Source organism: Chiroxiphia lanceolata, chromosome 14 (assembly GCF_009829145.1).
Source record: "Chiroxiphia lanceolata isolate bChiLan1 chromosome 14, bChiLan1.pri, whole genome shotgun sequence".
NCBI lineage: Eukaryota > Metazoa > Chordata > Aves > Passeriformes > Pipridae > Chiroxiphia > Chiroxiphia lanceolata.
In genome coordinates, this window is record NC_045650.1 from 18,554,856 (window position 1) to 18,575,406 (window position 20,551).

A 20,551-nucleotide genomic window follows, 5' to 3' on the forward strand; every position below is an offset into this window, starting at 1 on the left:
GGGAATGAGAGCAGCCCAGATTCCTGCAGTTTTAAGGGAAAAATCTAAATTTAAGTTCTTGAACTGTCTCAGGTGTTCATGCAGAGCAACTGTTCTGGGTTTTGTCTTTCTCAAGCTCTAGAATGAGGCAAGTATCCTGGCCTCGGGGCAGTGTGTGGACAAAGGGGAACACGAAGAGAGGTGAAACTCAGAGAGCAAGCTGTGCCTTGTACTTTAGCACACCAGCATAGCTCTGAGAGAAGGCAGGAACAGGTCAAAATGCGGATGGTGGCTCTCCAGCCACAACTGGAGGACAGAATGAGTGAACAAGGAGAGATGACAACCTGCAGTTTACTGGGATACTACTGCAAACAAGCCTCTATCTCATTTCCACATCTACAGTACCCTCTCCTTAACTGCAATACATTTAATCAAGTTGTTTCTTAGAGATCCAAATAAAGCTTGATGATGCTTAATGGCTGGGGCTTAATGGCTGGGTTGTTTAACTGGGCTCATAATTTTGATTAATTAAGATGCTTGCAGGTGTTGGAGTGGCACTTAGGCAGCAGCCTTGATGTTCAGAGGCAAAGGGGGTTCTGTATCCTCTTCTATAGGATTTCTGCCAGTGCCAGTTCAACAAAGCAAAGCTGCCCTCAAGCCCTTGCAAAAAAGTCAACCCTTGTAGCTGGCAGCAGCCTCCAGATTTCTGGGAAGTTTGACAACCTGCTTGTCCTTTCAATCAGTTTTATTTTGGGATAAAACTGGAAAAAAACCCCCAAACAACCTAATCCCAACCTTTTGCCTAGGGCAGCTCCTGTGTCCTTGATAGGAAGAAAGTAAGAATGTGAGAGGATCTCCAGGTGATGATGGTGCAGTCAGGGATGGACACTTCCAGCACAGCAAACACCAGAACAGCGTTTCTACCCTCCTGAAATGTGCTTTGGAGCAGTGGAACACACGAAGCCTGGCTGCCTATGAGTTTGTCCCATGTCCATATATCCTCAGAATGTGATTTCAGCTTCCCCCTGTCAACAAATGTCCCTTCCCTTTCCTGCTGTGTCACCAACTTGCCATCCTCCCTTCATGGAGTGGTGTGGATGACCTGCAGTAACCTGGACTGTGGGTGCAGAGGGTGGGTGGCCAGCAGGTACAAGAAATCACACCAGAATGTCCCCCTTAGGCAGTACGAATTTTTATTTCCCTTTTCTATTCAGCAGCTGACTTTCTTACAAAACATACTTACCTCAGATTTTTGTCTCTTGAATGCAGATAAAAACGTCCCCAGGTTACAAAATACGTGGAGAGGAATCACGATACGGATACCAGTGTGGCATATGCTCATTTCCATAAGAAACTAAAACACTGGAGAGAGGCACAAGGAGCCAAACTCACCATTGTTTTCAGTATCAAACACTGACATTAAATTAAGCAGAGCTTGATGATGTAAGGCTTAGTAAATTACTACTGCCAGCTATAAAGGCAACATAACCTTGTGGATAGAGCACTGGAATAGGGCTCAGAAGAGCATCTGCTTTGCCATGGAGACACTGAAATAATTTGGACAAATGTGATCTTCACATGTGTATAAATATCAGTCAATCTTCCACTTTTCTTGTAATGTGTATAAGGAATGCAAAAACGAAGCAGCATATTGTCTAGGGACCACAAAGGTAACCTTTTTCCAAGAAACAGCTTGTTTGGCAAGCACAGGAGGGAAAAAGTGAGTCAGGAGGAATGATCTCAGCCTTTTTGTACATCTACATTGTTCCCCTCAACCACAGCTTTGGAATAAGAGACGTTCAAATGTAATTTATGGAAACTTAAGCAAATACAAATTGGAGTAGCCCCTGAGTGTTATTGGCATATTTAATAGCTTGTGATGAATCATAACTGAGGCATCTGCTTTCCAGTCCATTAAGGCTAAAGCAGAAGTTGATTAGAATTATTCTGACCCAAGCAATGGGTCCACTTTTCAGGGCAGTGGTTGAAATGCCCAGACACCAATTTCATTTTTCCTGGCGTTACAACACAATCTTATTACAAAGATACTGTGAATTCTGAAAATTCCTGAAAAAACCAGAAAATATACCTTTAAACTCACTGTTAGTGTCTTCAATCCATCTTCTCATTACAGCCTGCCACAAATTTAGCTGCATGGGTGCTGTCTGCAACCTAGATGCTCAATTATTCTCCTCTACTTCTGCACCAGAAGAATGCAGGACTCTGAGCCATTTTGCTCTGAAAGTGCTTACAAGGTTTTGGTTAAGTGTACCATTAACATGCCAGGGCCTGCTTGTCCTCTCTACTTTGATCACTGAGCAAGTACCTTTGTATTCTGCAGGATTAACAATGTTAAAAGAATATATTTGCCCCGCAGCTGGTGAGAGAAACATCTTGGTTACCCATCTCTGTAGCTCTAGATCGGTCCTGCAGGCCAAAGAACAGATTTTGCAGCCTTTCAGCCCTTTGAGTAATGCTTTGTTATGCAAAGCTCCTCTTATCTCAACTTTTAGGAGGTCTCTGGGGACATAATAGAGAGAAGGCAGAGTCAGAGGTAACTGGAACTCTTCCTTAGAACATATTATTTTATTAATCAGGAAAGATCAGAAAAATAGCTGGAGGGTCAGCAGGTGAATAGAAGACACTGAACCATACATTGTCAAAAATTGTTCAAAAGAGCTGAGACGTTCAACAATCCAACTGTAGTTGGTTAACTTGTTCTGCCAGCGTAAAGGAGCCCCAGATGTGGATTTGGATCCCTGAAGAGCTTTGATGATCTTCTCACCAAAGGTGAAAGGAGATTCTGAACTGGCCCCAGCCACAGCACTGGGGACCAAGCAAGGATATTAACACTTGCAAGTCTGGACTCATTGACCAGACACTCACTGTGTTACCTCTCAGCCACAACCACACAAAAGGCTTTTTCTGGCTGACAGAGCTGTAATCTCCCACCTTCTGATTCACAGAGCCTGTATCAGACTGAAGGAAGCAGAAAGTTAACCAGAGCAGCACAAGAGCCAGACAGGCTCAGCTTGTAGTACCTGTGGGTGCCGTGTCCCTCCTGACTCCTTTCTCCAGAGATATTTCCCCTGGACTGTTCAAGGGAAACAATCTACTATTTCATGACAAGTTGGGTTTCAAGAAGACTTCACACCAGAAGATTAGTTTTTTCAAACTTTCTCTATCTCTCTATCCGTCAGAAAAATTTATGAAATCAAACTGCCTTGATACTCTCAAGGTGACTTCCAAGATCTCCTCTTCAGAGAGAAAACGAGCTCTACCCTCCTTGCTGTTGACAGGGTAGGGGAGGTGCAGCAGCAGCTTCCTGTAAAAGAGGACACAGTGACTTTCAATGTCTCAGACCAGGTGAGCAACTGAGATGTCATTGCAAGTTACTCCTGCAATTCTCCAGTCAGTATCCCAGAGAATGTTCCAGGATATCTCATTCCCGTGACAGGCTGTGGGGATCCTGCAGTACCTGATGCACAGCTAGATGGTCCCTGAAACATTTCCAACACTATTCCTTCCCTTTGGCTGTGGCTGTGACAGTGGTTTCCAATGATGGATTGCAGGCTCTCTCCACTGCTCTTGCATTTGCACAGTGCTGCATTTTAAATGCAGGGGAAGGAGGAACTGCATTGATAATGCACTGTAAAGCACAGTCCAGGGATGGGAAAGGACTTGTGCTGATGAAGTTGCTGGGATTTTAACCTACACTGCAGATTAATTCAGTGATCTCCCTCTGCCTGTGGCTCAGGGACATTATACAAAAAAGAAAGGCTGGGTCTTGGACTCAGGAACTATTCCACAGTCCATTACTATGTCAGACACAACTTTCCCTGGAATGGCTGACAAGCCTCCAGGTTATCTCTTCCAAGGATATCTCAGTCTGGATTCATTCAATCTTCTCACTGATGACAGTTCAAACTACTTGTTCGTGCAGAGTCTGAACTCTTTCCCCTCTTATCCCAGGGTTATATACTAACATATGAATGATGGGCCAGTCTTGGATCTCCACTCTTTTGACAGTGCAAAGAGAATCCAGGACACTGTAGAATCAAGAGATCTGCCCAGGCAAACTCTACAAAGCCCAGCAAAATAAAATAACATGGTAGCATAGATGAGGGTTTCTTCAAATTGGGGTTTAAGCTTTGTTGATTCTTTTTCAGACCTTTTCAGCTGTCTTGTAGGAGCCATGGCTGAAAGAGGTACAGTAAAAACACCTTTGCACCACAACTATTGAAGGAAGACATTTCCTATGATTTGGAGAAGTCCTTAAAATCAGCTTGGCTTAGAAACAGCTCCAGGACTACAGAGTTGGGAGCAGTTCCTTTGAGTCTTCCTACCCATCTGTGAGAGAACAGTGTTTTTCAGCACGTAGAACTTGAAATCTTGGTTGTTTCTCTCATACTCAGAAGGCTTGCACTTATATTTGTGAAAGCAGCACTGGTTCAGGCTGTACCCAAGCAACCATTAGCTTTACAGTGAACTTTTTATTTGCCAGGCTTGTGACTACAGACAGCTGGGTACTGAGAAGTTAATGGCAGATCTGACTCACCAAAAAGATAGAACTGCAAAAGAAAAAGGATGCTGAGGTTTTCCTACATCTGCAGTATTGCATTAAGCCACCTTTTTTTACTGCCCATAGGTTCTGCAAGTCATTAGTTGACCAATTCTTCCTCCTAATTTTCCATTTCAGAGGTAGCACTTCCAAACTTTCTTCTGCCCCTGTTGCATCTTTGGGTTAAAACCAAGCACGGGGGAACTGACTTTGCCTGGCTTTAGCTGTGAGAAAAATGGCTTTTCTATAGTTAGTCTACTAGAGACAAAACTTATTTTGGCCTTAATCCATGGCCTGCACCTTGAATTTATTTGCAGAAAGCTATTCACATATAGATCTTCCCACATCCCTTTCAATACAGCAAGTCAGTCCAGAGAGGATTAAGCTTTCTTATGACAGCACTCTTTCTGAAAAAGGACTTCAAGCAAAACAGACATGGGAATTACCTGGCAATCTCAGGCAGGACAATTGTACACTGAGGGAAAGACAGAGGGAGGCTGAAAAGTCCAACAGTCAGTGGATTATCTTCGTAGGCTTGAAATAGCCCCATAAAAAGAACTCAAAGGAAATATCTTTGGGGAAAACTTGTAATTTTTTCATCTCTGCATCCCTGCCTGGATATGTCCATAATTTGGCTTTCAGCTTCTGAAAATGTATCTGCACATTTTTTACCACCTTCAGTCATGTATTAGCACAAATTACTATTTAGAAATACTAGACAAGATGTCCTTCAAGAACCTGGGCAGCTTTTTGCCAAATGTTTTGGGCCCTTGAGGTCCTGTTGTTTAAGTAGCCAAAATCTGTCTCAAAGCTGTTTTTTACTTGGCAGCATCAGAGACTCAAAGCCAGCACAGTGCACACCTATGGTTGCTTTGTTTACATCTGTTTCTCATGTGCAATTAATAAATCTGATCCCCATCTCAAACTTTGCTTTCCAGACAGCCTTCACTTGAAGGCTTGCTTAAACCTCATTTCAAACAAGGTATTAACTGTCCTGCACTTCTGTCAATTGTGTTACACTTACTTTTTGGGAGTTCGAAGGTCAAGAACCTTGTCCTGGATATCTAATGTGATGTCTGAGTACTTTGTCTCTGGCAGCTTGATTTTAATCTGAAACGAGGGGCAGAGGCAAAGCTTTGATTACATATGTAGCCCTACAAGCCATAAAAGATCTCATCTTCATGAATATTTTGATGCTAGTGTCAAAGAGCAACATTTTGAGTAGGTAATTTGTATCACAGAGTATATGAGGGTGATAATCATTGCTTTCAATAGCTTAGTGATGTCGATTGACATCCTATTTTCTTAAAAATCCTGAGCTGCTAATGTGCTTGAGAGATATTCTATATCCAGCAAAAGCCTCGGGCTTTGTGTATTGCAGGGAAAGTTTGCTTCTGCTAGAAAAATAACACAGCAGTTCCACCCATCCTGAAGTTCAGAAACCAAGGAAGTATTTGATTATATAATGATGGGACAGGATCTGACACCTGTAACTTCAAGGACTGTCAGTATTGTAGCATTCTGCTAACCTATATATATATATCTTGTGAAAAATGCAGGCAGATGAAAACAATCTCCTTCCCAGCCCCTCTTCCCTCCAAAATTGTATCCAAGATGAAACTTCTGCTTAGAGCTACATTTTATTTCCCTTAAGTCCATAAGTGGCACACGCATTTGCACAGATTCCCTGGAGTACACCTGGTGCTTGAGGAGATACACGAGTTCCCCAGGTTAGCAAGTGTAAATAACATCCACAAATGCTTGAAGAACTACAAGAAAATGCTACAGGAGGCCAAAAGCAGCAGTACAGTTTGGTGTTTACAGTCTGTCCCTCAAGCAGTTGGGAAGAGGGAAAAAGGCAGAGAAAGAGCAAAAAGAAGGGATTGGAGATCCAGGCTCAGCTCACCACTATATCCTCACAGCAGGCGGTGGAGGGGTCCTTCCCTGTCATCCCAAGAAGACATCCTCTGTTCCCACAGACTGTTGAATAAAATCTACATACTGAGAAAGAGAAGTCATTGCCTAAGAACACTGGAGAAGGGGCAGGAGGCTAAAGGAGGTTGTCATTTTCAGAGGACTGTAAATATCTCATCATGTGTCTCTCCTTTTCAGTCTCCCTTCAAGGCTTCAATCCATCTGCACTGGGTTTCTGTTCACAGCCATGACTGAGGGAGTCAGAAAATAGGTGAATATCCTTCATCCACCTTCCAAGGCACTCCCAATGCTGCTTCTACTTCCCTAACCAGCCTTTATGGGATCAGGAAACGCATCCTAAGTGAATACAACACTTATCAACTAGGCAAACACCACAAACTCTTGGGAAATGGATTTGAAAAGGGGGATGTCACAATCACCACCTGTGATCTGTTCTGCCCTTCAACATATTCTTGCAGCCTGAGCACAACACTCTTCAGTCAGATTGAAATTGTTTTGCATTCAGCCAACATTTATTTTCTTCCCCTTCACATCTACAAAATGTACAATCACAAACTTCCTTGCTCTTGATAATTAATGAATGAGAAAATACAAACTAAATTTGTATTTATAACATATGTTACTCCTACTAAATTCAACAAAATAAGTGGGGTGGATCGCTTGTCTAAGCTGTTAGAAAGAGTGTATGGAAAGTCTTTCACATCTCCAGTGGGCATCTGCATATGTAATAATTCCCAAATCAATGACAAAAGTGTCTCATAGCTCTGGATGCACCGCTGTAGCCATCTGTTTTCCATGTGGGACATTTGCCTACTTCATTTGATGAACTGTTATAAAGACTTATATACTTTCTTCATCTGTGCAATATGAGTCACAAATGTTTGAGGCTAGAGAAGCACTGGGGAGGGAAGGGTCAGAAAAAGGCATGGGAAAGCTTCTGCTGTGCCCCTAATACAAAGAGGTGTGAGGTCACCTCACAGGTGACCACCTCAAGAACAACTGTGTGTGAGAGTGAATGCCAAATCATTTTGAGAAATGCTGAGTCCAAGTTCAGGTGTGTCTCCTGTGTTTAGATCAGGAAACCAAACACCTCACACCATGACTCACATGCAGAGAAAAATGAGGATTTGGCCTACAAACCAGTGTACAATGTGCAGCTTCACAGGCTACAGTCCATCTGCTCCAGCATTATACACCCCAGGATATGGCATTGGAACACAACAATTAAAATGCAAAAGCTGCTTTATGCCTTGACCCGAGGGCTTCCTGACCTCTGCGAACTACAATGACATGCCTGATTGTATCCATTTCAAGACCATTTGTTACTGCTTTTCTACAAGCAAGAGAAAAAAGCTCGGTTTTAGGTTGTCCCTTTGACAGACCAAGATGACAGAATTTAAAAGCTCAAACTGCCTGCATACAGCTTTCCTTCCTGCAGTACTATTTGTCTCTACAGAGCTTAAATCTTTTGAAATGCAAATACAAGTTGGAGTACTTTATGATTTATGAGTGTGAAAAATGGATCCATCTTGGTTGCAGCAGGAAAAAAGCAAGTATTTCACATAAATGGCATATTTCAAGCTAGTAAATCATTATTTGCTGACCTACTTCCTCCTAATCCCCACTTTATACAAGTAACTGACGCTGCACGTAAACTTATGATGGGAAAATCAACACCATGTTTCTGTTACGAGATCAGAAGGTTTGAAGAGAAGCGTTTAAAACCACTCTCACATGTTGCTTTAGATGCAACACTGATATCCTTCCTTTTTTCCTCTGCAACACGAGCTCTTCAGAAGGCTGTGTCACCCCAATGCAGGTGGATGCTGTTAAATCTCATTAAAGTTAAGGCTGTGTAAAGCCCATGCAGGCAGTCTCAGCTCACTTACTCTGGCTGTTCCCTGGGGTCCCAGGTATCATCAAACTCAGATCCTTCTGGGACCTCCTCTGTATTCCATATAGTTTTCCTGTTTTCAGATTTCATTTGAAAGTACCTGTATGGGATGAGGAAAAATCCCACTGTTCACCTTTTTGAAATGTTCTTGTTCCTCTAGGTTTGTTGAAAGCTTAGAATATTGTTCTACAATTAAAAATAAAGAAAAGAGAGAAGAGAGAAGAGAAGAGAAGAGAAGGAGAAGAGAAGAGAAGAGAAGAGAAGAGAAGAGAAGAGAAGGAGAAGAGAAGAGAAGAGAAGAGAAGAGAAGAGAAGAGAAGAGAAGAGAAGAGAAAGAAAAGAAAGAAAAAGAAAAGAAAAGAAAAGAAAGAAAAGAAAAGAAAAAGAAAAAGAAAAAGGAAAAGAAAAGAAAGAAAGGAAAGAAAAAGAAAAGCCATTTCTAAAGCCTAGGAAAAAATATTTCTGGGTAAATCATTGCATTAAAAGCATTCTAGGTAATTACAGTCTCCTTTACCTCAATATCTTATGAATGAGAATTTGCAGAGGGAGGATGTTTTCCTTTCACCTACATCTTTACAGAACCTCTAGGTCCAAGAAATCCTCCTTTCAGGCACAAAACATCCAAATGCTTCAAAATGGATAAAGTATAAAGGACAAAATACTAATCTCCCCCAAGCCCCCGACATAAGATTTTTTCAGTGAGCAGAGATTCACAAGAGGACCTTCTCCTCACACAGAAATCCAGTTTTTCCCATTAATTAAAGTGCTGAAGAAAGTTTATGGGCAGAATAGTATGATTCTGCCTGTCCTGCACGGAAAAGTATTTTTTCTAGTAAGCTGGTAAATTTAAAACTTGGAGGTTTTTAGACCCCTTTCTGCTTCTCTTTGCATATTTTACAGTTAAGCTTTCAGGAAAAGAATAATTTTACCGAGTAACTGTAAAAATGTGATGCAAAGTCCATCTCAAAGGTCGGTGACCACTCTTTTACTGAAGCAAACCCCTCAGTGGTAACTTACTACAGCTGTTTAAGTCTGCTGACACAGGACCTGAATGCTAAAACACACAAACACTCCTCCTTACCAGTGGTCTCTTTCTTACTGGTCCAATACTCCCAGGAGTCATGGCACCAACAGAACTGCAGCGTGACTGCAAAAAAGGCAAATGGATCAACCAATTCTGATGGACCCAAGCTCAGTTAACAACCATAATGTCAGTAAATATAAAATGCTGTCTGTATTTGAGGTCAAACAAATCCCTGCTAGAATCCACAAAACATACCCCACAGTTTTATGACTGAACCACTGAATATTTTTTTCTTCACTCTCACACAGCAGGAAAGTGACCTTGACACACTGGGCTTAAGCAGGACTCCAGAAGCCCAGTAATACAGACAGATGTGCCTTTTTGAGTTTTAGTTTCCATGGCATTCTGGCAAAATTTTCATGCTTTGCCTGCCATGAAAATATACAGGAAACCAAGGGTTCTACATGAAAACCCATCACACCATTTGGATCCTTTTGACAGTAGAGATCATATAAGGCAACAATATTTTCCTCTAATATGAATCAATTTAGTGCTAATAGGCCAATGTGAGGCATTTCTCTATATATGAAGATTCCTTGGTTCGATAAAAGTGCCTCATATGCACAGAGCATTAAATTAAATCAAATAAAGATTTCAATTTACCAGATTGACTCAGACTTAATTGACATCCCTCGTGGCAATTTTCCATTTCTGTCTCTGAAGTGCCATTCATTTTATTATAAGATGTAAACAAATTCTTTTCGAATCAGGATGTTTACTGCAGAGATGTACAGCAATAATGGTAGTTTTAAAAGGCAGGCATCAAACAGCTGGAGGGTAGTTGGAGTGTGAAGGACAACATCTATACCCTACTGAAAGGAATTTCAAGGGACATACACCCCCCTTTATCCCAAATATTACTCCCATTTCCAGGTTGTGCCCTGAGGCATAACTGCTGGGTCAGCCAGCTGTCTCTTTGTTGAGGACTGATTTGGAAGAACACTGAGGCATTTGCCATTTTTGTCATCCATGTCATAACATGATTTGTTCAAAATCCAAGAAACTTGGCAAAGTTTTGAGCCTTCACAGAGGCCTTTCACATCACTGCCACCTGTGGGGCTCTGGGAATATTTCTCCCCAGAACACATTGCTGCAGGACAGTGCAGTTTTTCCAAAAGCTGTGTTCCTCATCTTGTCCTGAGATGAATTGCTACAGAAGAGTGGAGAGATATTTCTCTCATATCCATTCAGATTATCCATCTTAGAATGATTATTCACCTTTCACTGTTCTACAACACCAAAATATCTATTGCACTTCAGTGATCAATTTTCTCTGCAGTTCTTCAATGCCTGACAAACACAATTAGTACACTCAGTGCCTCTGGACATTTTAGTCTTACTCAGAGTTGAGCAGCAACTTTTTTCCCATCATATGAAGTATTTAGCTGTAATTGCCTTCATCTTCAGTAGGCTTCAGGGAAGAGTAGGGGGAAGTCTAAAGTTTCTCAACTTCTTTCAGCTAGGTGTTCTCAGTTCCTTCGGCTGAAAAATTAAACCTCCCTCTTATTTTGTGCTCACAATCTGTCCTTGCTTTCCTGGGGCATCTTCCTTATTCTCTCCCTCAAGAGCTTGTTACTCTAAAGTATCTTCCAGCTGTTCCAGTCAGTCCAAAACCTTCTAGAGTTTTCATTCTCTTTTTACACACTATGGGGAAGGAGAGATTTTCTCTTCCTCGGTTAACAAGGTTAGGCTATGGTACAGTATGTAAAAGAAGCAGCAATTCTTATGAAAGGCTCACCACATCCTCCTCCTCCTCCTCCTCTTGAGCATCACGTAGTAATTTGGCAAGGCCACTGCAGGGAAGACCCTGAAGAAACACTGTCCATATCCATACCCACTGCTCACCTATGCAGGAAAAAACAAGTGACAGATGAAGAGAAAACCAGGTGTGTTTTGTACAGTCTGTAAAGCACATTTCTCATCTGTGTGTCCTGCAGGGATAACTTAGCCACACTGTTGTACGTGTGATGACAAAACACAGAATCATAGAATAGGTTGAGTTGGAAGGGACCCATGAGGATCATCGAGTCTGAGTCCCGGCCCTGCACAGGATACCCCAAGACTCCCACCATGGGCCTGGGAGCGTTGTCCAAACACTCCTGGAGCTCTGGCAGCCTTGGTGCTGTGCCCACTGCCTGGGGAGCCTGGTCAGTGCCAACCAGCCTCTGGGGGAAGAACCTTTTTCCTGAGATCCAACCTAAACCTGCCCTGACTCAGCTTCGGCCGTTCCTTCGGGTTCAGCGAACCCGAGGAAGAACAACCAACCTCTTCTTTCCGCGCCCACAGCACGGACTCTTTTGCTCCACTGGCTCTGGTTGCCAGCACAGCTCAGGCCTTACAGCAGACACTGCGTCACATGTAACCCGGCAAAACTCCTCGCAGGATCTCTGCCCAACCGCCAGGCTTCGGACCGACCCAGCTGCAGTGCCGGCGGAGGGCGAGCGGACCCGCAGCCCCGAGGAAGACCCGCCGTCCCCGCGGCCCCGCTGCCGGGCGGCCACGGACCCTCAGCCCCGGGCCCCTCACGCGCGTCCCCGTCCCCATAGCAACGCCCCGCCCCGCGCCGCCCGGCGAGCCAATCGGAGCAGCGGGACCATGAGTGGCAGCGAGACTGACCAATGGCCGCCGAGAGCGGGCAGGGGCGGGGCGCCGCCGTGTCCGCCCGGGAGGGTTCCCCTTCTCCAGAGGCACCGAGACCCCCGCGGTGTGCCCGGAGTTTCTGTATGTGGCCATGCCTGCTGCCTTTCACCTTGATAAGCAGTCAGCGGGGATGAGGGAGGGGCAACTGCTGTCATCTACCTGGACTTGTGCCAGGCATTTGACACCGTCCTGGGCGACATCCTTGTCTCTGAACTGTTGAGACGTGGATGTGATGGATGGACCCCTCGGTGGATGAGGGATTGGAGAGTTGTGTTCAGGGGCTTGATGCCTCAGTGGGGAGCAGTGATGAGTGCTGTCCTCAGGGTTGGGACTGGCACTGTTTATCAGCTGTGTTGGTGACAGGGACAGTGGTATTGAGGGCACCCTCAGCCACTCTGCAGATGACACCACCTGTGTCCTGCAGTCACACAGTGGAGGGAAGGGATACCATCCAGAGGGACCACGAGTGTGACTGTAATGCACATTCCAAACTATTTTTACTAATCGAGGGAGGTGAATGGTCATGGAGGTGCCCTGATGCTCAATTCTTTGCACTTCGAGCTGTTCTGCAAAGTACCAAAGGGTGCAAATGTTATATTTACTTTCCCTGCTGTACCATACCTGCCTTGTCTAGCAGTGTCCCTGAAGGAGGGGAAGGCACTGCTCACTGCAGTTACCGACAGCAGTGGGGGTTAAACGGGTGCATGGCTCTCCTGGCCGGCACTGACACTGAAAAGGGGCAGAAACAAACTTCTTAACACCACTTCGTAGCTGTTGAAGAGGGCATTCTTTATTCAGCACGCTGGAGGTTCGAGGATAGCTCCTCTAATCGAAGGTGCCAGATGACAGGTGGATAGGGCTTTTTATTACACATACTGTTCACATGTCCATTAGATATTCTCGCTTACCTAACACACAGTCATCAGTTTGGTTTACACAGCCGCACCCTTATTCGAAGTCCTTTTTTTCCGGTCCTTCGGGTCTTCTTCGTCGTCTTGACCTCCGTTCTGGAGCAGGCACAGAGTCACAGTGTCCACCGCCCAAACCCGTCGCGTTTGTTCTTTATCTCGTCCGGGTCACACAGCGCTCAGTTTGCACCCCGCTTGTCCGCGTTACACCCCTCACCTGACTTTCTAGGGCTTCTCTGAGGTTACAGCGCTCCTTTATCCGGGCGTGCCGGGGCAAAGTCCCTGTTTCTCCAGAAACAGAGTTCTCCTATTCCTTCCGGGCCGCGGCTCCGGCGCTCCGCGCGCGGCCGCGGGCGCTGCCGGGGCTTGGGTCCCGGGATCGGGCGGGGATCGCGGGGATCGCCGGGGCCATGCGCAGGTGAGGGGGGTACCCGGGGTCCCAGACTGCACCTCCGGGGTCCCAACTGCACCTCCGGGGTCCCAAACTGCCCGTCCGCCCTCGGCCCCTCCGCCGGGGGGTCACCGACAGCCGCCTTTGCGGGGCGGCCCCCGCGCCCGGAGCTGCCCCGGCTCCGGGGGGCTGAGAGCCCGGCTCGGCTGAGCCCGGCTCGGGAAGGCTGAACCCGGCACAGGGGGGCTGAGCCCGGCTCGGCTAAGCCCGGCACGGCCCCGCTGTCAGAGCCGGGTCTGACCGCGGGACAAGGCGGAGGATGCGGTGGGAAGGGAAAAGGGAGCTTGAGCTTTCCATGGAGCGCTGCTGGAATTCAGAGCTTCCCTCCGCCCCTCGGTTTTTCTTTCTTTCGCGGCTCCTGTTGAAACTGACAGTGCCCGCTTTAGAGAGTGATGCAAAGCAGTTGTCCGGCAATAAAAATTATTGCATGTGATCTAAAAGAAGAAGACAAGAAACCCCCAAATAATAACAACAACAACAACAACAACAATAATAATAATAACAATAAAGCTCTATAGAATAAAATAATAATAAAAATAATAAAAATAAATAATAATAATAATAACCTCTACCGAAATAATAATATTAATATTAATATATAAACCTCTACCGAAATAATAATAATAATAATAATAATAATAACAATAATAATAATAATAAACCTGTACCGAAATAAAACCACCTTAAGAGTCCCCGGGGTTCTTTAATGTTCTCAGAGTGGTCCCCGGTCTGTTGGCTTTTCAAGTAACATTAGTGGGAGCTTTGGTCGAGTAGTTTTGGCTCTGTGTTGTGCTTTAATTGCCATTAAAACAGCCAAAGAGGTACAGAGGTTGTAGGGGGGATGTGCTTTGAGCAGTGTTCTCCCCATTGCCTTACTGACCACCTCTGTGCTGGGCTTCTGTGCCCCAGGGTCAACAGCAGCCTGTCCAGCGATGAGCTTCTCCTGGAAGACTTGGAGACAGAAGGGGAGAGGCACTGAAGACCCTCCTTCAGCAGCAGCTTGATACCACTGTCTCCATCGAGCAGTAAGTCCTGGTCTGCTCCGGGTGTGGCTGGGGAGGGAGTCCAGCCCCTTCCTGTCCCCCCAGTTTGTCAGTGCTGAGCTGTTTGTGCCCGTGTGTTGCTTTGGGTCACAGGTGCAAGTCAAAGCGAAGATGCTTTGCCCCTGCAGCTTTTTACAAGCCTTTTGGGGAGGAGGCTGCGGGGGCTTTGACCTTGTCACAGTTCCAGGCCCTGGAGGAGAGCAACAAAGAAATTTCCTCTCTCCGGGAGCTGGGGCTCTCCGACGCGGAGATTCTGCTCTGGAAGAACCGGACTTCAGCAAGGAAGGTGGGCATGCTCTGCTCTCGTGTGAGTGTGGTTGGATCCCTCTCTCTAACCCTGCAGCATCCAGGTAGAAAATTCCAGTCCTTTGTAAGCCTTCTGGTGAAGAATGGCTGCTGCTTGTATCCAGCATGATCCCACATTTCTTCTGGCCTGTTTTCTTTGCTGGAGTGGTCTATGTTAAAAGCCACAGTGGAGCGAGGAGTGGGTCCTTTGGAACACAGCAGGACCTGACTATATTCCTGCTTCTGCTTTGATAATCTCAAGCAAATAATTTCACCTGCTTATACCTGTGTAAGCAGGACTTAGAGGCTGGAAGAGAAGAAGGAGGAAACATTTTGAAGTGCCTCAACCTCCTCCTTTCAGTATCCTGATACATCCCTGGATCCCATCACTGGCTTGGGATAGCTGTCTGTAGGGAGGATTTTGTGTGTTCTCCTTAGGGGCTTGCAGGTGCTTCAAGGGCCTTGGAACAGCCCTGTGAAAATAGCAGTGCAGGGCTTTCAAACCCAGCGTGTGATGGCAGGGCCAGGCTCCTCTCTGGGTGCTGTTTGCAGCAGAGCAGTGCCAAAGCAGGTTTGTCCCCTTCCCCCACCTTCACCCTTTTCTTTTCACATTCCTGAGACAAGGGGCTTTTGGGGTTGTCCTGTGTCAGGAGCACTGGAGTGTGCTGCTCTCAGTTTGGTAAACTAGAAGGTGCAAACCAGGACCTGGGCTGACCTTTGGATTCCCTCTGTCTCTGCCTCCTCTTCCTGAGTGATAGCTGTGTGCAGGAGAAAGGTGTTTCTGGTAATCAGCCTCCCTTCAGCTGAAGTCATTGTTTGCTTTGCTGTTTAAATGAAACCCAGCCCTCCTGGGGCCTGATTAAAGCTTGGTTTAGAGAGGGGTGGTGTTAGTTTAAGAATGAAAATTATTGTCAGCAATACCAGTTGTTACATTTACTATGCAATCAGTTCTGGGATGGTTAGAGATAAAGATTAGCATGGAAAACTACTCTGACAGAGGGAACCAGAGACATTAGGGTATGTCTTCTACTACTTGTGAGAGAAGAAGAATATTGTGAGAGAGAGAAAGCCCAAGTCAGGTGGTGATGTGCAGCTTTGTACATGGAGGCTCTGAATGAAAGATTCCACCAAGAATGATGAGGAATGTCAGCTGAGACAGAGAGAACTTCAGATTGCCTGGGGAGCTCTTGGCAAAGTACTGAGTGCAGATTTCTGTTATTTTCAGCTGCTAAGTGGCAGCTTTTTTGAAAACAAAGTACTACAAATGATTTCCGGGAATTGCTTTTCCATGTAAACAGGCTTTTGTGCCTCAGGGAAGCTGTGAAATGGTGAATGGAAGCCATGCAGATGTGGGGCAGAGGTACCATGGGAAAGTCTTTGTTAGGTTGTGCTCAGTGCAGGGAGAAAGCCTGGTTTCTTGCCTGAGGCAGAAGGATCTGCCACAGTAATTCTCAAACTGAATTTGAGAAAAGAAAATTCATCCCATAAAAGCGTGTTCCCTGGATTCTGATCGAGGTGAATGGAGGAACAGAAATGCTCTTTCAGCAGCTATGCTTTTGGCCTGGCCCTGTGCAGTGAGATTTAGTTCTCCAGGGATGCTCATGTGCAGCCAGGTGAGGTCTGTGCTGCACTCACTGTGTGGTTCCTGGAAGCTGGCTCGAGTGATGCTGGTCAGGGCTTAGTCCTCAGCATAAATCTACCCTCAGGTGCCAAATGACAGCTTGGGGTCCACTTTCCAGCAAATAATGTTCTCTCAGTGAGGAGGTCATAGAATAAAAGGTCATAGAATAAAAAGCTTGGTGGAAACTTGAGTTGGGCAGTGCTGTAGGAATGGGGAAAGAATCGCCAAAGGGGTTTGTGCAGTTACTGAAGGTGGCCCTGGAAAATGGCTGTAGCTGTCAGAGGCAAGGACTGCAGGGACAGAGGGAGGCAGGCCTGGGAAAGGGAAGCAGCACAGAAAGGCCAGGAGGAAGGGGCTGTTTCTCCACTGCTCTCAAGAGCTGAGCTTTCTGAGTGGTTGCAGTAACAGGCCCTGTTGGTGCCCTGCTCTCTGGGGGTGGTTCCTGGTTGCACCCACTGCAGGGCTGGGGGATGTGAAGGGGGCCAGTTCCTGAGCAAAGCTGTGCTTGTCTTGCAGGGCTCTGGGCTGGGGGCGGCCCCAGAGGCCACGCAGGACCGACTCCATGCCATCCAGGAGAAGATGGAAGAGCGTCAGCGCATCCTGGCTCTGCCGCAGAGGTTTGCTGGCAGCAAGCAGCTGAGCCGGAGGGAGATGGAGATTGAGAATGCCCTTTTCCAGGGAACAGACCGCCACTCCTTCCTCCGGGCGCTCTACCACGAAGGTTTGGGGGCTCAGGGCTCTTCCTGCCTCGGCTCCAGCATGGAGAGCCAGGCTGTGTGGGAGTCCAACACGTCTCTGTCTGGCCTTCTGTCCCTGAAGATGTGGTTCTGTTTTGGTCCTGTGTGGGAGGGGATATTTTCCTCTCTTACAGGAGCAGAGGGAGAGTTGGTTCTCCAAAAGGTTTAATACAGAGCCTTGTAAAATGCATCTTTTTGGGGAGCATGGGTCTCATGGACGTGCTGTACATACTGCAGAGCCCAGCTCGGGGTGTGGAAGAGCGGCTGGAGTTGTGCTTTGGTAAAGCCTAAAGATCTGAAAACTGCAGTCTAACTAGGGGGGGAAGGAAGCAAAGGCACAGAGCAGGTGAGAGTAGGAATGACTTGTTAAAGGCTCCTCTCTGAAGTGGAATTGGATCCAGTTGTGGATTCCATGTCCTGTGTCCATGGGATGCCGTAGTGGTGCCCTAAACCTGTGGCTTAATGTGAATTTTCTAGACAAAGAGTCAAGTGTTGTGCAGAGATGGCAAAAACTGCTCCAGGCTGCTTTAGCTGGAGAACACATGAGCATGAAGCTCAAGCCCAGGCTGATTTTTGTATGTAACAGTGTTCAGTAGAAGGTGAGGGGGAACGTCTCTACCCTTAGCTCCCAAAACATCCCTTTGATAAGTGTTGAAGCTGCTCAAGCTGTAATGTCCAGCTGACCCAGCATCCTCTGACCCCTATTCCTTCCTTGCCAGTGTCGTGGCATTTAGCAAAACCAAGAGGCAGCAAGGTTGAGGCTTGTGGGCTGGGAGATGCCCTTCTCACCTTTGTCCTCATTTCCATTAAATGAATCATAAGAGACCACTGATCAGTCCATGCCATGGACCTTCTTTACACCCAGGAGCTTAATCTGATGTCCCTGGAAGCAAAAAGTTTCTATTGCATGTAGTGGTGTAGAAAGGCAGCACATCCTGGCCATGCATGCAGGAGGAGGAAGGTGTATCGAAGGAGTCACTGGAATGTGCTGAAATGTATCTGCAGATAAGCCAGTGAGGACACCTCTGGAAGAAATGAGCTCTGCACATAGCACTGGTGGAGCTGCTGCTCTCTGCAGGTTCATCCTGAGCTGAGAGACTGGCACTTGCTGGCTGCTGGTGCCGCTCTTCTTGTTTTAAACAACCTGCAGGACCTGGTTGACAGGTGCTCAGAGGCTGGGCTGAGACAGGGTTTCTCCTCTCCGTGTCTCTTCCTGCAGTCTCTGTGTTTCCCAGGTTCTTGGTGGTAGTCATGTTACCATGTTTCTCTGTTATGAATTAGATGACACTCAGAAGAAGGCAACAGATGAAAAGGACCCCATGGTTCATCTGGAGAGTGTTTACCAAGAGCTGCTGAGCAAGAAGTGCCCTGAAAAAGTCCAGCCTGCTAAGAGTGACCCCTGCTTGTGCCCTTCCCTGGCCCCGCAGGGGCCTGTGACCGAGGACTCGTCACCTCCAGACCAGGAAGAGCAAGCAGAACAGGCAGCAAGTCCCAGCATTCCTGCAACAAAGCCCCACCAGTCCTCTCCGGGCCCAGTGATTATCAAGGAGCCTGTAGAGTTTGTCCCAGAAGAGGAGATCCTCAAGAACCGCCTCTCAGAGGAAGAACTCCGGAAGATACCCAGGTTCTCGTCCTACCATCCAGGGGAGCCCAGCAAGGTAAGCTGAGAGGGACCAGGATTTGTTCTGGCTCACTAGCACACCCTGAAGCTGTGTCAGCAGGAGAAGGCTCCTCTGCTGTTGCCTGGAGGTTGCTTGGCTGATCCTCCAGACCAAGGGAGAGAAGCCTGCACTCTGGGAGGGAAGGGGACCTTGGGCTGTACTGGGAGGTGACAGGCCTGGCAGAGAGTTGTGCTTCTGAGCCCAGCCTTCCTGGCCCCAGCGAGTCACCAGCTAAGATGTGTGCTCTGTTTTTGGACCTGGTTGAGACCAGCTGTGCTTAACTGACAGCTGAAGCTTGCTGCATTTTAAAAGTAACTGAAACTATCAGCACTCGGTGCAGGTAAGCACGAGGATGCCTTGAGTTCAGAGCTGCCTTTTTCTGTGCACCCACCCATCTTCCAAACATTATCATTAGCACCTGAGTGTGAGGGCTCTAGGGTGGCAGAGGGGCTGAACTAGTTCACACCCTTGATCTGTATGGACTTGGGACCAGGCTGAAAGGTGTCTTTGCATGGCAAGGGATGACCCTCTGTGTCCTTGGATCAGGTGCTGTATTTGAAGAACCTGGGCCCTCGGGTGAGGATGAAGGACCTGGTGTCCTTGTTTGCCCGGTTCCAGAGGGAGGACAGCCCCCTGATCCAGTTCCGCCTCCTCAGCGGGCGGATGAGGGATCAGGCCTTCATCACCTTCCCTGGTGAGTTGCTGTGTTGCTTCCCTTGTGCCTCTCAGTTCTTCCCTGACCCCCAAAGGTGCCACATCTCTCTGCAGGGCACTGGGCTGCTCCCCAGCCTGCTCTCCAAGGAGAAGGAGGGGAATTCACTCCCTCCTCTTTCTGTCACATCATAGTCTCTTCCCTGGATTGGAAGAGGATTATCAGAAGCAGAAGTGATGCTGTGCCAGCACGTGCTGGGTGACCTGTGCCCACCGTGTTCTCTCATTGCAGATACTGAGTCTGCCCAGAGTGCCCTGCAGCTGCTGAACGGGTACAACCTGCAGGGGAAGCCACTGGTGATTGAATTTGGGAAAAGCAAGAAGCATTTGCCAGAGGCTGACACTGCCATCCCCAGCTCCTCTGCTGCAGAGAACCCCCCTGCCACGTGAGGGTGGATAACCAGGAGCCTTGTGGAGTTCAGTGAGCCATGGGAACTCCTTGGTTGTACCTGGGACAGCGAAGGACTGTTGGGAGTTAATGTGCAGGTCTGTTAATCTCAGGGTGGGGAAGGGAGAGAGATGGGCACTGCCTTACCCTGTTGGGGTGGACTGGCCTTTTCCTCCTGTTCCACAGGTGTGTTTGCCTTCTCAGCCTTTTGAGGCAGGGAGGGAGAGAGGAGGCTGTGTAAATAAATGCACTTATTATGGTATTTCCACAGTGTGCTTATTCACATTTGTGCTCCACAAGTGTTCTTCTCCAAGTGTACTGCACTCTGCTGATCCAGGACTGTGTCCACAGCTCAGTCCTGGCCTCTGTGCTTTGAGCTGCAGTACTGGGGTGGCTGCTGTCCTGTCTCATGGTGTTGCTACAGGACAAGAAAAAAGTCTGTCCCTTTTCTCCCAGGTGCTGTGGCTGCACGGGTATGTAATTACATGGGTGCTTATGATGGGAAATACACCTCGGCTCCTCACTGTGGATGCCCCTAAAGCCCTGTGGCATGGAGGATGGCTGCTCTGTGGGTAGCATTAATGGCAGACACTGTGGTTATTGCTGCCCTGCTTTACTGCTTTTTTGTGAAAAGCACCTGTGTGGGAAGCACA

The 20,551-nt window shown here is 47.0% G+C and overlaps 2 protein-coding genes across 2 annotated transcripts; one reads left to right on the plus strand and one right to left on the minus strand.

Moving 5' to 3' along the window:
• Positions 1–2,546: 2,546 nt before the first annotated feature.
• On the minus strand, positions 2,547–11,285 carry DNAAF6 (dynein axonemal assembly factor 6). Its single transcript, XM_032702368.1, is given in 9 exon segments — positions 2,547–3,304; positions 5,565–5,650; positions 6,447–6,496; positions 6,499–6,541; positions 8,361–8,469; positions 8,947–8,972; positions 9,451–9,516; positions 11,192–11,245; positions 11,247–11,285. Coding segments are annotated over 9 exon segments (609 nt in total). The 3' UTR covers positions 2,547–3,168.
• A 2,993-nt stretch (positions 11,286–14,278) lies between these two features.
• On the plus strand, positions 14,279–20,164 carry RBM41 (RNA binding motif protein 41). The gene is given in 7 exon segments (XM_032702159.1): positions 14,279–14,423; positions 14,426–14,477; positions 14,589–14,781; positions 16,918–17,122; positions 18,420–18,796; positions 19,346–19,493; positions 19,743–20,164. Coding segments are annotated over 7 exon segments (1,263 nt in total). The 5' UTR covers positions 14,279–14,293; the 3' UTR covers positions 19,901–20,164.
• The last annotated feature ends 387 nt before the right edge of the window (positions 20,165–20,551 follow it).